Source organism: Rhinopithecus roxellana, chromosome 20 (genome assembly GCF_007565055.1).
Source record: "Rhinopithecus roxellana isolate Shanxi Qingling chromosome 20, ASM756505v1, whole genome shotgun sequence".
In the NCBI taxonomy this organism is placed as follows: domain Eukaryota; kingdom Metazoa; phylum Chordata; class Mammalia; order Primates; family Cercopithecidae; genus Rhinopithecus; species Rhinopithecus roxellana.
In genome coordinates, this window is record NC_044568.1 from 70,446,783 (window position 1) to 70,463,592 (window position 16,810).

The window sequence follows — 16,810 nt, forward strand, 5'->3', positions numbered from 1 at the left end:
ACTGCGCTGAATACCAGAGCAGTTGTAACACACTGGTAAGTACTTACGTACTTAAGCGTATCTAAACAGAGAACAGGCACAGTAAAAATATGGCATAAAAGATAAAAACCAGGCTGGGCAGATGGGCCTGTAATCCCAGTACTTTGGGAGGCCGAGGCAGGTGAATCACCTGAGGTCAGGAGTTCGAGACCAGCCTGACCAATATGGTGAAACCCTGTCTGTACCAAAAATACAAAAATTAGCCGGGTGTGATGGCGAGTGCCTGTAATCTCAGTTCCTCGGGAGGCTGAGGCAGGAGAATCGCTTAAACCCGTGAGGGGCAGAGGTTTCAGTGAGCCAAGATAGCGCCACTGCATTCCAGCCTGGGTGACAGAGGGAGACTCCATCTCAAAAATAAAAAAAAAGGTAAAAAACAGTATGCCTGTGCCCTAGGCACTTACCATTAGTGGAGCTTGCCAGACTGGATGTGGCTGTTGGTAAGGGAATGAATGGTGAGTGAATGTGAAGGTCTAGGACATGACTCCACACTACTATAGACTTTATAAACACTGTACACTGAGGCTACACTAAATTTACCCCAAAACCTGTTCTTTCTTTAATAGCAAGTGAAACTTAGCTTACTGTAAACTTTTTACTCTTTTTTTTTTTTTTTTTTTTTTTTTGAGACGGAGTCTTGCTCTGTCGCCCAGGCTGGAGTGCAGTGGCCGGATCTCAGCTCACTGCAAGCTCCGCCTCCCGGGTTTATGCCATTCTCCTGCCTCAGCCTCCGGAGTAGCTGGGACTACAGGCGCCCGCCACCTTGCCCGGCTATTTTTTTGTATTTTAGTAGAGACGGGGTTTCACCGTGTTAGCCAGGATGGTCTCGATCTCCTGACCTCGTGATCCGCCCGTCTCGGCCTCCCAAAGTGCTGGGATTACAGGCTTGAGCCACCGCGCCCGGCCAAACTTTTTACTCTTTAAAAATTATTACTATTTTAACTTTTTTACTATTTTTTAATAGCAGCTACCTTATTTCAAGACACAAACAAGTTGTATAGCTATATGAAAATATTTTCTTTCTTTATATCCTTTTTCTATGAGCTTTTTTTCTGTTCCATACACACGGAACATACAACATATGATTTTTTAGGGGTCTAGATTCTTTGATATAACATAGTGTCTCCAAGATTCATTTTGTGGGATGTATCAATATAGGGTTTCACTATGTTGGCCAGGCTGGTCTCGAACTCCTGACTTCTGGTGATCTACCCCCTTTGGCCTCCGAAAGTGCTGGGATTACAGATGTGAGCCACCACGCCCGGCTTCCAGCTAATTTATTATTTTTTTGGGGGGGATGGGTAGAGATGGGGGTCTCACTTTGTTGCTCAGAGTGGTCAATTTTTTTTTTCTGAAACAGAGTTTCACTCTTGTCACCCAGGCTAGAGTGCAATGGCACGATCTCAGGTCACTGCAACCTCCTCCTCCTGTGTTCAAGCAATTCACCTGTCTCAGTCTCCCAAGTGGCTGGGACTACAGGCATGCACCACCATGTCTGGCTAATTTTTATATTTTTAGTAGTGACAGGGTTTCACCATGTTGGCCAGGCTGGTCTGGAACACCTGACCTCAGGTGATCTACCTGCCTCTGCCTCCCACAGTGCTGGGATTACAGGCATGAGCCACTGTGCTCAGCCTGAGTTTTTGTGTTACTTTTTTTTTTTTTTTTTGGTCGTCTTGATTTTTAGATGTTAATTTTGCATATTGCAACTGCTGGGTTTCTTCATTGGTTCTAACAGTTTTGTGGAATCTTTAGTGATTTCTACAAAAAGAATCATGTCATCTGTGAACAATGGTAATTTTACTTCTTTTTAAATTCAGAAGACTTTTATTTTTTACCTTGCCTAATTGCTATGGGTGGGACTTCCAGTGCTATGTTGAATAGCAGTGGTAAAAGTGGGTGTCCTTGACTTGTTTCTGATCTTGAAGGAAAAGCTTTCAGTTTTTCACCGTTGAGTATGATTTTTGCTATGGGGTTTTATTTTCTTTTCTTTTGAGAAGCAGTCTTGCTGTTCGCCCAGGCTGGAGTGCAGTGGCACCATCTCGGTTCACTGCAAGCTCTGCCTCCTGGGTTCATGCCATTCTCCTGCCTCAGCCTCCCGAGTAGCTGGGACCACGGGCGCCCGCCACCATGCCTGGCTAATTTTTTGTATTTTTAGTAGAGACAGGGTTTCACCGTGTTAGCCAGGATGGTCTCGACCTCCTGACCTCATTATCCGCTTACCTCAGCATCCCAAAGTGCTGGGATTACAGGCGTGAGCCACCATACCTGGCCCCATGTGGGCTTTTCTTATATGGTCTCTATTACATTGAGTTAGTTTCCTTCTATTCCTAGTTTGCCAAACGTTTTCATCATCAAAGCGTGTTGAGTATTGTGACATGCTTTTTCTGTGTCAATGGAGATGATTGTGTGGCTTTTCCTTCCTTCTGTTAATGTAGTATTCCTTATCAACTGATTTTAAAATGTTGGACTACCCTGCCCTTGTGGGATGAGTATTACTTGGTCATGGTATACAGTTCCCTTAATATGCTGCTGGATTTGGTTTGCCCTATTTTGTTGAGGATTTTTACATGCATATTCATAAGAGATAGTGGTTTTTAGTTTTCCTTTGTGTGTGTGTGGTATCGTTGTCTGGCTTTGGTGTGCAGGATAATGCTGGCCTCATGGAATGTTTCCTGAAGTGTTTCCTTCTCTTCTATTTTTGGGAAGTGCTCAAGAAGGATTGCTGTTACTTCTTCATATGTTGGTAGAACTCAGCAGTGAAGCTACCTGATCCTAAGATTTTCTTTGTTGGGAGATTTTAAATTTCCAATTCAATCTTTTTACTTATCATAAGTCTGTGCAGATTTTCTGTTTCTTTTCTAGTTGGTTTTGGTAGTTTGTGTATCTCCAGGTAGGAATTTTTTCATTTCCTCTAGGTTATCTGATTTGTTGTTGTACAATTGCTCATAGTATTCCTTTATAGTCATTTTTATTTCTTTTTTTTTTTTTTTTTTTTTTTGAGACAGAGTCTCGCTCTGTCACCCAGGCTGGAGTGCAGTGGCGCGATCTCCACTCACTGCAAGCTCTGCCTCCCAGGTTCAAGCCATTCTCCTGCCTCAGCCTCCCGTGTAGCTGGGACTACAGGCGCCCGCCACCGCGCCTGGCTAGTTTTTGTATTTTTTTAGTAGAGACGGGGTTTCACCGTGTTAGCCAGGATGGTCTCGATCTCCTGACCTCGTGATCCACCCATCTCGGCCTCCCGAAGTGCTGGGATTACAGGCGTGAGCCACCGCGCCCGGCCAGTCATTTTTATTTCTGTAAGGTCAGTAGTAATGTCCCCACTTAAACATGGTCAATTTTGTTGATCTCTCAAAGAATCAACTTTTGGTTTCATTGATTTCCTCTATTGTTTTTCTACCCTCTAGTTTGTCTTCCTCCATTCTGCTCTTTATTCCCTTCTTCCTTTTTTTTTTTTTTTTGAGATGGAGTTTTGCTCTTGTCGCCCAGGGTAGAGTGCAATGGTGCCATCTCGGCTCACTGCAGCCTCCACCTCCTGGGTTCAAGCCATTCTCCTGCCTCGGCCTCTCTAGAAGCTGGGATTATAGGCACGTGCCACCATACCCAGCTAATTTATATATTTTTAGTAGAGACAGAGTTTTGCCATGTTGGCCAGGCTGGTCTCGAACTCTTGACCTCAGGTGATCTGCCTGTCTCGGCCTCCTAAAGTGCTGGGATTACAGGCGTTAGCCACCACACCTGGACTATTCCCTTCTTTCTGCTAGCTTTGTATTTAGTTTCTTCTTTTTCTGGATCCTTAAAATGTAAAGTTACTGATTTGAGATTTTCCTTCTTTATTAATGTGGGCATTTATAGCTCATATTTCCTCCTGAGAACTGCTTTTGCTGCAACTCATAAGTTTTTATCTTTTGTGTTTTCTTTTTTTTTTTTTTTTTTTTTTTTTTTTTTTTTTTTTTTTTTTTTTTTTTTTTGAGACGGAGTCTCGCTCTGTCGCCTGGGCTGGAGTGCAGTGGCCGGATCTCAGCTCACTGCAAGCTCCGCCTCCCGGGTTTGCGCCATTCTCCTGCCTCAGCCTCCCGAGTAGCTGGGACTACAGGCGCCCGCCACCTCGCCCGGCTAGTTTTTTGTATATTTTAGTAGAGACGGGGTTTCACCGTGTTAGCCAGGATGGTCTCGATCTCCTGACCTCGTGATCCGCCCGTCTCGGCCTCCCAAAGTGCTGGGATTACAGGCTTGAGCCACCGCGCCCGGCCTATCTTTTGTGTTTTCATTTTCATTCATCTCAAAGTATTTTCTAAGTTTCCTTGTGATTTCTTATTTGGCCTATTGGTCATTCAAAAGTGTGTTGCTTAATTTCTATATATTTGTGAATTTTTCCTTGTTCATAGTTTCATTCCCTTGTGATCAGTGAAGATGTTTTGTATGATTTCAGCCTTGTCTAATTCTCTGCAACTTATTTTGTGACTTAACATATTGTCTATCCTGGAGAATGTTCTGCTTACACTTTGGAAGACTATATTCTACTATTGTTTGGGTGGCCTATTCTATCTGTTAGGAATGATTGATTTATGGTGCTGTTCTAGAGCTCTATTATTATTGATCTTCTCTCTGCTTGTTTTATCTATTTTTATTATTATTATCATTATTATTATTATTATTATTATTATTTGAGACGGAGTCTCACTCTGTTGCCCAGGCTGGAGTGCAGTGGCTTGATCTCGGCTCACTGCAGCCTCGGCCTTGCAGGCTCAAGCGATTCTCCTGCCTCAGCCTCCTAAGTAGCTGGGATTACAGGCGCCTGCCACTATGCGCAGCTAATTTTTTGTATTTTTAGTAGAGACAGGGTTTCACCATCTTGGGCAGGCTGGTCTCGAACTCCTGTTCTTGTGATTTGCCTGCCTCGGCCTCCCAAAGTGCTGGGATTACAGGTGTGAGCCACTGTGCCCAGCTGTTTTATTAATTATTAATAGTGAGCTATTAACATCTCCAACTATTATTGTAGAACTGTCTATTTCTCCTGCCAATTCTGTCAATTTTGCTTTACATATTTTGGAAATCTGTTGTTAAGTATGAAGATACTTATGATTGGTGTATTTTCTTGATGATTTGATTGTTTTATCAATATGTAATGTTGTTCTTAGACTCTTATAACAAGTTTGTAATTAACTCTATTTTGTCTGGCATAGTATAGCAACCTCAGCTCTCTTTCGGTTACTATTTTTATGGAACTTTTTCCCAACCTTTCACTTTCAGCGTGTGCGTTTCACTGGATCTAAAGTGCATCTCTTATAAGGAGCACCGATCTAGATCCAGTGATTTTTTTAAAAGCTGTTATATCAGTCTCTGTTTTTGATTTGGAGCATTCAAGTCCTTTACATTAAGAGCAATTAATTACTGATCTGCAAAGAATTACTTCTGCCATTTTGTTGTTTGGTTTTTAGATCTCATCATATCTTTTTTCTATACCTATGTTTCATGTTTCTTTTGCTTCTTATCTCCTCATTTTTGTTTAACCGACTGTTTAGAGTACCATATTGATTCCCTTCTCATTTTCTTCTCTGTGTTTATTTTGCTTTGTTAGTGGTTGCTCTAGGGATTACAATTAACATCTAAACCTTATAACAACCTACTTTGAATTTATACCAACTTAGCTTCAATAGTCTTCACAAAATCTCCGTTCCTATACGGCTGCATTCTTCCACTTTGTGTTGTTATTGCCACAATTTACATCTTTATTCATTGTGTAACCTTTAACCTATATTTATAATTATTGTTTTATGTATTTGTCTTTTAAATTACGTAAGAAAAAGAGGAGTTACACACCAAAACTACAATAATACTGACTTTTATATTTGCCTGTGTAGTTATCTTAACCAGGGCTCTTTATTTGTTTGTCCGACTTTGAGTTACTTTCTAGTGTTCTTTCATTTTACCTGGAAGGATTCCTTTATCCACTTCTTGTAGGATAGGTCGACTAATGACAAATCTTCTCAGCTTTTGGTTATCTGAGAATGTCTTAATTTCTTCTTCATTTTTTTCCTGATATAAAATTCTTGGTTGACTGTTTCTGTTCATCTTGCTGAGGATCCCTTGTCCTTGATGAATCACTTCTCTCTTCCTGTTCATAAGATTCTCCCTTTATCTTTTGTTAGTTTTATTGTAACGTGTCTCAGGGTAAATCTCTTTGTGTTTAACCTATGTGGAATTTGCTCAGCTTCTTAAATCTGTGGGTTCACGTTTTTCATCAAATATGGTAAGTTTTGACCTGGATCCCACAGCTGTAGTGTGTTAATCATAAACATTCTCATCTACTGTAGCCCTTCTTCCTGCTGTGCTTTAGCTGAGAAATCTCTCTGCTGACTCAGGCAGGGGCTATCATCTCCATTCTACAGATAGAGAAACCAAGTTTCAGGAGCCCTGCAATAGCCTGGCCCACCCACTGGGTTATTCTGTGATATTGTTTATGGCTGTTGATGCACTGGGTGCTGGGGATTCAAGAGCAATGCTGGGTACTGTGGGTGTGTCAGGGATCCCCCACCACCACTATAACACATGTCCTTTCTCCTCTCCCTGCTCCAGATGGCAGAGGAGAGGTGAAGGGTGCTGCTTTTCTCTGTCCTATCTCCAGCACCTCTGCCACCTCCTTACAACCTCCGGGAAGTGCAGGTCACCATCTTAAACAACACCAGGTGTAATTACCTGTTTGAACAGCCCTCTAGCCCTAGGATGATCCAGGATTCCATGTTTTGTGCTGGTGCTGAGGATGGCAGTGTAGACACCTGCAAAGTGAGTGCCTCTACCCCACCAGGGAATCCCACCCTCTCCAGCTCCAAACCTGAGAGCAACTACCATTTCCTCCTCAACCACTCCCAACCCATTGCTTGGATTTCTTATGAGAAAACCAGTGCAGTCTTAGTTATTGAGCCTACAAAATATGCTTCTCATTTTTCATAAATTCTGCCTGCATTGATTAACCCACCAACCCTTGGAGGCTGTTGCCCCACTTTGAAAGTGTAGAAACTGCGACTTGATTGATTCTATGGGAAGGAGTAAGGTTTGCATTCAGTCTGCCTAGCCCCACAGCCCCTCCTGCTCTCATGGCCTGTCTGGTGCCCCACCCAGTCTTCCCCAGGCTGGGCTCACCCATGCTGCTCCCCAGGGTGACTCAGGTGGACCCTTGGTCTGTGACAAGGATGGACTGTGGTATCAGGTTGGAATCGTGAGCTGGGGAATGGACTGCGGTCAACCCAATCGGCCTGGTGTCTACACCAACATCAGTGTGTACTTCCAGTGGATCCGGAGGGTGATGTCCCACAGTACACCCAGGCCAAACCCCTCCCAGCTGTTGCTGCTCCTTGCTCTGCTATGGGCTCCCTGACTCCTGCAGCCCTTCTGAGTCCACCAGAAACTGTGAGGCTGCAGTGGGGACCACAGTATTGGCTCACTCCCCTGGGCAGTGGGCACTTCAGGGACAGGGTTGGGACTGCCTGCTGGATCAGATTCCTTTTGTCCCATTTGCTAATAAATATGTGTGCATGTTCAAGCTGACGCCTTGCAGAGCTTTCTGTGGACCTAAAGGGCTTCATGGACAACTCCCTCCTCTTCACTCATGTCCAGTCCAGGTCAAGACCCCACCCGAACTCCTAAATTGTTATCCAGGTTTTTGTTGCAAACAGCAGGACCCTCTGGTTATTTCAATCGGGAAGATAATTGATGGAAGAACAGTAGTACTTCAGTGTGTCAGAGGGGTGGGAAGACATGGATTGGGGTGCCAGGGAGGAAATGCTGCCAGTGCTGCCATCCCAGGGTTCCCAATCACACAAACGCCAGATGTTCCTGATCTTACTTTGGTCACTCCAACAGTTGACCTAAAACCAGGACATGGGTGCAAGTAGTTTATCTGGAAGGTGATCCCAGGAAGCAACGACGAGAAAGTGGAGAAACCAAGGCAGGAAAGGCACAAATGCCAATGAATTTGCTCAAACTGGGAGAAATTGAGCCACAATCCTATGGGGGCTTCAGCATTGGCCCACTGAGGACAAGGACACCAGGGGTGAGTATTTCTCTCTTGCCCCCTGACCCCACATGTTGAGGGAGGTCCTGGGGGCATGGCATGATGCTCCAGAGCTGTAGCAGCCCCTAGGTGAGGCTGTGGGCACCCAGGCAGCTGCTGTAGCAGCACCATAAGGTGGCTGACATGGGGGAGGGGAGTATGTCTTCCCCTTGCCTTGAGGTTCCTGACCCCAGCATCAGCTTGGCCAAGGAACCAGTCCAACAAGGTAGATGCTGCAGGCTCCCTGAACTGGGAAAGCTATCTGCATTTTTCCAAGATCCAAAAATGCTGTGAGCACAAGGTGTGAGAAGCTCTGGCCTAGACAGCTCCTGATCTCATCCCCACCCCACAGCCTCTGTGCCTTTGAAAATGCATCCACTTGAAGCAAACTCTCCCTGCTCACCGTTAGCCTTGGGAGAAAGGCTGTAGAGGGGCTCTGGTTCCTCAAACCATGGAGGGTGGGCAGTCACAGGTGGTCCCTGCCTACAACGTTCTCCCACCCTTCAGGACCACATCACTCACCAGTGGGTGGCTGACCTATTAGCAAGTGGAATTGCCAGTCCTGCCAAATTGTAGAGGGAGTGTCATGATCCAGTGGACGTGCTATCCCCCTATCCCATGCATGCGTTGGGGTCAAGGGAGGCTCTTCCTGCTGAGGAGATCTGGCCTGTCCACATAGAAGAAGATGAGACTGGAAAAGGGTGGGCAGTTTCCAAGGTAGGAATGGAGTGGATGTAGCTGGTTCTGAGGGACAGGAAGTGAGTCCAGCCACGCCCTTTCTAAGTTTGAGGGTGTTCTGCAGGTGAGCAGGTCCATGCAAACCTATCCTTAAAGGCCAAGGGAGCCAACAGGACAAACAAAGAGGCTGACAAATCCAGTGTCTAAGAAACAAACATTTAATAATAAATTACAAACTGAAGTGATGTCTTGGTTGTCCATGAGATGGTGGATCTCCACACCTGCCCTGCAGAAAGTATTCTTTATATCACAAGTTTTTTGTTTTGTTTTGTTTTGTTTTGGTAAAACAAGTGCAGGTGGTTATGCCTCAGACATTCTAGCAAAATCCTGACCACCGGGGGGGTGAAAGAGGCATCTTTCTGAGAAATTATCTGTGTGACAGGGACCACTTGGTATGCCTGAGCGAAACATGGTCATCATGGGGTTTTCACTTCAAGATGGCGTCGCTCTTGCCATACAAAAGGCTGTTTTCCTATAGGTCTGGGGACATTCCAGTGAAGTTGAACAAGTGAAGTAGAGATGGACTTTTTTTTTGAGATGGAGTCTCGCACTGTTGCCTGGGCTGGAATACAAGGGCACCATCTTGGCTCACTGCAACCTCTACCTCCTGGTTCACATGATTCTCCTTCCTCAGCCTCCCAAGTAGCTGGGATTACAGGTGCACACCACCACACCCGGCTAATTTTTTTGTTTTTTTGTTTTTTTAGTAGAAATGGGGTTTCCCTATGTTGGCCAGACTGGTCTGGAACTGCTGACCTCGTGATCTTCTCACCTTGGCCTCCCAAAGTGCTGGGATTACAGGCATGAGCCACTGTGCCTGGCCTAGAGATGGAGTGTGGCCAGAGGGAATGACTTCAGAGATAAAAGGCGATGTCCACATCCCAGAGTGGCCCATTGTGGGTGACAGCAGGGCCCCAGGGTTCCACTGCCATATGCTGGTGAGGCAAGAGGAAAGGTGAAGACTGAGAGTGGAACTGGAATTGGAGGAGCCACCTGGAAGGAGAGTGAGCTGGAACACCTTGGGGTGGGGTGACGGAATAAGGACAGGGTGGTATGGCTGCCTGTGAAAGAAGCAGAGGTCTGGGGGAATATGGGGAATGGGTAGGCAGGTTTGGACTTTGGGTAGGAAATCCACATGGGTTGGGGGACAGTCAGAGTCCAGAGGACTCAGAGCTCTTGCTACCATGGCCAAGCCCTGTTGGGATGCTGGCATCTGCCCTGCCCAGAACCGCACTCCCCACAGGCCATAGGAAACAGAAGCTACACCTCCAGGCATCAAATGAATAGACACCAAGGGTGATGGGCAGGGAGGGATCTGGAGAAATCGGGGGTGTGTTAGTGAATTCTTACATTGCTTTAAAGGAATACCTAAGGCTGGGTAATTTATACAGAAAAGGGGCTTATTTGGCTCATGGTTTGATTCTCCTGCCTCAGCCTCCGCAGTGACTGGGATTACAGGCACGTGCCACCATGCCTGGCTAATTTTTTGTATTTAGTAGAGACGGAGTTTCACCATGTTGATCAGGCTGGTCTTGAACTCCCGACTTCAGGTGATCCACCCCACCTTGGCCTCCCAAAGTACAGCTGGGAGCCACTGCACCCGGCCTCATTTAGTTTTCTTAAGATCATTATTTTGAATTTATTTCTGACAGTTCACTGATTTCCTTTTCCATTGGGGTCTGTTACTAGACAGTTATGTTTCTTTGGAGCCAGATTTTCTTGCTGCTTCATGTTTCCTGTGTCCTTGCACTGATGTTTGTACATCTGGTGGAACAATCACCTCTTCCAGAGTTTCTAGAGTGGCTTTTGTAGAGATAGACTTTTACCTGCAGTTGGGTCCTAGTGTGCTGGTTGGAAAGGGTGTGGCGACCGTGTTTCCAGATAGGTGCAGTGATATGGTCTCCGTGCAGCTCTTCAGCTGTGTTGAGCATCAGCAATAACTGTGGGTGCCTCGAGGCCCAGGCTGTAGAGATTTGTGGCAGTGGTTGTTAATGTCCTTGATGTCAAGGGCGTTTGGGATCCTCATATTCTTATTTTCCCCACAATGGGGATATGCAGCCAAAGGGCACCTTTTGGTGTCAAGTTTGACATGGCCTACAAGAAGATGCAGTGGTACTGGCTTTCATTTGCAGGTGCTTGGAGTAGCTGTGGAGCTGGGGTCCTAGGCTCAGGGCCTGGCGTACAAGTTGAGGCAAGGCCTGGGTCATTGGGTGTAGGTTTACTCTCTGTGGCAGGGTTGAATGTGCGTTGCCCACAGAGCCAAGATCTGTACCTCTGATGCACTCCCTAGCAGGTCATGCCCAGGGAGCTGGGTTGTAGCTGTGATTCTACCCTGTGGGACAGGGCAGAGCAGTGGCCCAGCTCTGGGGAAGATGTGGTGTTCTTCAGGTTTAAACCTGGGGATCAGGGTATGGCTGCCACTCCGGGACCTGAGCCAATAGGGCTCAGCGTAACTCAGAGTTCAGGGGCTCAGTATAACTCAGGGTGGGCTTCCACTGACTGATGTGCCAAGGTGAGGCCCCCAAAGTACCTCTGCTCCCACCCCTCTGCTCCCACCCCTCTGCTCCTCCCCTCTGCTCCCACCCCTCTGCTCCCACCCCCTGCACCACCCCTCTGCACCACCCGTCCAGCATTCCTCTGACTTTCAGGGGCAGCAAGGGCCAGGCACGGGGAGTGGGCAGCTGAGCCCGTCTCAGGAGGAGCCTCCTTCAGGGAGGTGGAGGTGGAAGAGGCCACGCTGTTGGCCAGCACAGCTCTCAGAGGGAGGAGCTTGGAGGTGGCACAAAGCGGGCTGTGTTCTAGCCCTAGCCCAGCCTGAGGGCCCCTTTCCATGGTTTGGTTTGTTTTGTTTTGTTTTGTTTTGTTTAAGACAGATTCTTGCCCTGTGGCCCAGGCTGGAGTGCAAGGGTGTGATCTCGGCTCAGCGCAACCTCTGCCTCCCGGGTTCAAATGATTCTCCTGCCTCAGCCTCCAGAGTAGCTGGAATTACAGGCACCCACCACCATGCCCAGCTATTTTTTTGTATTTTTAGTAGAGACGGGGTTTCACCATGTTGGCTAGGCTGGTCTCTAACTCCTGAACTTATGATCCACCCGCCTTGGCCTCCCAAAGTGCTGAGATTATAGGCACGAGCCACCGTGCCCGACCTGCCTTTCCATGTTTTGCTGGCAGTTCAGAGGCATGTTTTCTAACTCCAGGCTGACAGGGTTTGGCGCCCAGAAGGAGAGTCGTCTGGGCCAGGACTCCAGAAGCACCAGCTGGGATTGTGGGGACTTGGAGGAAGAGACAGTGCACACTGGAGGGGATGTTCAGATGGCGCGAACACAGGCATCACACATGCTCGTTCACACATGTGCAGCCAGACACACACGCCCGCCCAGACTCTCCTGCACACGGGGGGCATGCATACACGACACCCCTCTTCACCTGCATGCCTGACCTGGGGAAGAAGCCCACCTGGTAGGAGGCACCCCTCTCCCACTCTCCATCTGCCCTGGCCCAAGTGCTGGCCCTGAGCCCTCGTACAGGGAGAATCAACACAAGCCCTTTGTCCCTTGGGATCAGGGCCTCCAAGAGAGGGATTTACTGAGCATTTATTTCCTGCCCTGGGCACGCCCCAGTCCTCATTCTGCCAGGAGAGGGGAACAATGAGGCCTTCTCCTGCCTGCAGAGGTGGCCCCGGGCCGACTGGCCCTTGTGTGTCAGGAGTTGGGTTAGGGCCACAAGTCCCTGGCCTCCCTGCCCTTCAGGTGTGGGACTTGGGAAGACCCCTCTGTGGCTCTGCAACCTGAGGCACAGCAGAGAAGAGGGTCTCCATCTGCAGCCCATGCAGCGGCCAGGACCTCCCTGCAGCCCCTGGGCCAGGCTGAGCCTCTGCGGGAAGCCCCCAGCCTCACCGGAGGCAAGAACGCGAGTCTCTGGCTCAGATCTCTGGGTAGGACTGACCTGACTGAGACCCTGGGCAAAACCAGGAACTGACACCTTCTAGGGCCTCAGCGGATCCCTGGGGCTCAGGAACCAGAGGGAAGGTCCTGCTGGCTGGGGGAGGGGCAGGATCAGAAGCCCAGGGGTCTTTGCTCCAACCCCAGCAGGGCGACACCAGGCTGTGCCTGTGACTTGTCCTTGAGTGGCTGCTGCTGGGGAAGGAGGCCCTGAGGGAAGGCACTGCAGCCTTGTGCTCCTGAAACCCGAAACTCCCACACGCCCGCCTGCGCCCTCACTGAGTTCCTGTTGGTACCACACTCTGTGCTAAGCGTTTTATCTGCACTTTCCCCAGAGAAACTCAATAGTTTTATTGGAAAACCAGGACACGTAACCACACATTTTGCCTAATCTTTCATGTAATTCACCTTCCACTAGTGTTGAAAATAGAATGCACTATTCCCAAGTTTCAAGTTGATGGAGGCGGGATTGCCGGGTTCTGGTTTCTGCAGCATGCCCTGGTGCGTGTGTTGCTCCTTGGCGTCTGGGTCAGCTCAGGCTGCTGTAACACAAATCCCACGCCGTGGGGGGCTGGTAGACGATAGACGTTTGTTTCTCACAGTTCTGGAGGCTGGAAGTCCAGGATCTAAGTGCTGAGCGATGCAGCTGCTGGTGAGGGTTCCTTTCTGGCGTGCAGACGCCTATCTTCTCACCATGTCCTCTTTGGGGAGGGGTGAAGAGGAGAGTCCTGGTCTCCTTTTCTTATAAGGGCCCTAACCCATTGCTGGGGGTCCTGTGCTCATGGCCTCATCTCAACCTCATCAGCTTCAAAGGTCCTACCTCTGACACATATGCTTAGAGCTTCCACATATGAACTTTCGGGGACAAAGACAGCCCATAGCACCTGGTTAGCATCCCCCTGAATCTCTCCTGAGGCAGGCACGTGCTTAGAACCTGGGGCTTGCCCCACTCCCCTGACCTCGCCTCCTGGGAGCCAGGAAGTGCCCCACAGGGGCCCACCCTGTCCACGTCCGTGGCTGTACTCCAGCTGACTTGCTCGAGCCCTGTCCTGTGAGTGGAGGAAGGATGTCGGGCTCAGCCTCCGCACCTGCCCTGGTAGATTGCGTGATAAGTGACCTGAGCAGCCTGGCCCGGCACCACACTCCGACCCTGTTCCTGACTGCACCTCACGCAGCCACTCTCAGCCTCGGTTTCTCTGTCAATAAACAGGCCCCAGCACACCCCAGCGCCTGAGGCTGTTGGGAGGGAGGAGCGAGACAATGTTTGTGGCCGCCAGCCATCTGCTGGGGAAACCAGTCTGTGTTATTGAGGTGATATGGTTTGGCTGTGTCCCCACCCAAATCTCATCTTGAATTGTAGTTCCCATCATTCCCACATGTTGTGGGAGGGACCTGGTGAGAGGTAATTCAATCGTGGGCAGTGAGTTAGTTACCCCCATGCTGCTGTTCTCGTGATAGTGAATTCTCACCACATCTGATGGTTTTATACAGAGATGTTCCCCCTTTTGCCTGGCACTTCTCCTTACTGCCACCATGTGAAGAAGGACGTGTTTGCTTCCCTTTCTGCCATGATAGTAAGTTTCCTGAGATCTCCCCAGCCATGCTGAACTGTGAGTCAATTAAGCCTCTTTCCTTTATAAAATACCTACACTCAGTTATGTCTTTATTAGCAGCGTGAGAATGGACTGATACATGAGGACCAGCCTGGATGAGGCCCTCGATGGTGTCAGGCACTAGGACAGCCTCAAACTGGTTTGAGTCAGTTGCTCATCTCCTTCCCAGGAGTGGTTGAGCCCTCCCTGGGAGGCTGCAGAGGGAGTAGCCCTGTGGGGGTGGGAGGCCAGTTCCTGACTGCAGCCCCCACAGTGAGCCATGTGAAGGGCCTGGAATTTTCGAGACTCGAGGATGGACGGTCCAGACGGACCAAGATGGCAGAAGCTGAGGATGGGCCCTGAGGAGCTGTCCTCCAAGGACAAAGCCAACAGACATTTCCCCTACATTTACCACCCAAATTCAGACATATTGGAGAGTAAAAGGTGACAGTGACACCCACACACTCCCTGCCTCTACAGTCCTCAGCATTCTCCTGTGTGGGTGTCACTGCATTTGCCCATGTCCCGGACCCTCTGTCCACCCATCACTTCATCTTCTTTCCTCAGACATATCAGGTGCTGACTTCAGTTCACTTCCCCTCAGACACTTCTGCATGCGTGTCATTAACCAGACTGTCGTAGGGTTGGGCTTTTCTCATTTTGAAGCGTAATTTGCATACAATGAAATCACAAATTTGGAAGTGTATATTCACAGGTTTTATTATTTATTTATTTATTTATTTATTTATTTATTTATTTATTTATTTTGAAATGAACTCTGTCACCCAGGCTGGAGTGCAGTAGTGTAATCTCGGCTCTCTGTAAGCTCCGCCTGCTGGTTCAAGCGATTCTCCTGCCTCAGCCTCCTGAGTAGCTGGAATTACAGGCACCGGTCACAACATCCAGCTAATTTTTGTGTTTTTAGTAGAGACAGGGTTTCACCATGTTGGGCAGGCTGGTCTCGAACTCCTGACCTCAAGGGGCCCACCCGCCTTGGCCTCCCAAACTGGTGGGAATTGTAGGTGTGAGCTACCATGCCCAGCCTATTCACAGGTTTTAAAACATTATTTTTTATTGCGATAAAATACACATAACATGAAATCACTTTAACCATTTTATTTTTTAATTTTTTGAGACCGAGTCTCACTCTGTCGCCCAGGCTGGAGTGCAGTGACACTATCTCAGCTCACTGCAACCCCTACCTCCCAGGTTCAAGAGATTCTCCTGCCTCAGCCTCCCGAGTAGCTGGGATTGCAGGCACCCACCAGCACCACCAGCTAATTTTTGTATTTTTAGTAGAGACGGGGTTTCACCATACTGACCAGGCTGGTCTTGAACTCCTGAGCTTGTGATCTGCCCGTCTCGGCCTCCCAAAGTGCTGGGATTACAGGTGAGAGCCACAGCGCCCAGCCCACTTTAACCATTTTAAATGTCTAGTTCAGCAGAAAGTCATCCATTACTTAACAACAAGTATACCTTTTGAGAAAAGCGTGGCTAGGTGATGTCAACATTGCGGGAACATCACAGAGTGCACTTCCACATACCTACGTGGCATAGCCTGCTACACCCAGGGTAGGCGGTCTAGCCTGTTGCTCTTAGACTACAAAGCTACAGAGCTTGTTACCATAGTAAACACTGTAGGCAACTCTAACACAATAATACGTATTTGTGTATCTAAACATAGAAAAGTACAATCAAAATATGGTATTATAATCTTATGGAACCACTGTCGTGTACCTGTGTAGTCAGTCACCGAGCAAAACCTCATTATGTGGCATGTAGTTGTACATTCCCATTTTCACTGATCCGTTCATTGGTCAATGGATTCTTGGGTTGCTTTCATGTCAGCTACTGTGAATAATCCTGCTATGAACATGGGTATACAAATATCTCTTGAAGGCCGGGCATGGTGGCTCACACCTTCACCGTGGCACTTTGGGAGGCTGCGGAGGGCACATCACCTGAGGTCAGAAGTTCAAGACCAGCCTGGCCAACACGGCGAAACCTCATCTCTACTAAAAATGCAAAAATTAGCCGAGCCTGGTGGTGCGTGCCTCTAATCCCAGCTACTCTGGAGGCTGAGACAGGAGAATCACCCAGGAGGCGGAAGTTGCAGTGAGCCAAGATCGCGCCACTGCACTCCAGCCCGAGCGACAGAGCAAGACACCATCTCAAAAACAAACCCCCAAAACTAAACACCCCCAAAAAACAAAAACCAATATATCTTGAAGACCTTCCTTTCAGTTATTTTGGGTATATACTCAGAAGTGGAATTGCAGCCGGGCGCGGTGGCTCATGCCTGTAATCCCAGCACTTTGAGAGGCGGAGGGGGTGGATCACCTGAGATTGGGAGTTGGAAACCAGCCTGGTTAATATGGCGAAACCCCGTCTCTACTAAAAATACAAAAATGAGCCAGGTGTGCTGGTGCGTGTCTGTAACCCCAGCTACT

At 48.2% G+C, this 16,810-nt stretch overlaps 1 protein-coding gene across 7 annotated transcripts in view; it reads left to right on the plus strand.

Annotated features, from left to right (window-relative positions):
- The window catches only part of LOC104672334 (testisin), a 36,299-nt gene that overhangs the window by 14,392 nt on the left and 5,097 nt on the right, over positions 1-16,810 (plus strand). For 4 of the 7 annotated variants that reach the window (XM_030924778.1, XM_030924783.1, XM_030924779.1 and 1 more), the window contains 2 exons: positions 6,665-6,822; positions 7,196-7,574. The exons of the other annotated variants lie outside the window; for them this stretch is intronic. In XM_030924778.1, coding sequence (XP_030780638.1) covers positions 6,665-6,822; positions 7,196-7,414 — 377 coding nt within the window. In that variant the 3' untranslated portion in view covers positions 7,415-7,574. Of the gene's footprint in view, positions 1-6,664; positions 6,823-7,195; positions 7,575-16,810 lie in introns of those variants that run through there. 7 annotated transcript variants of the gene reach the window in all.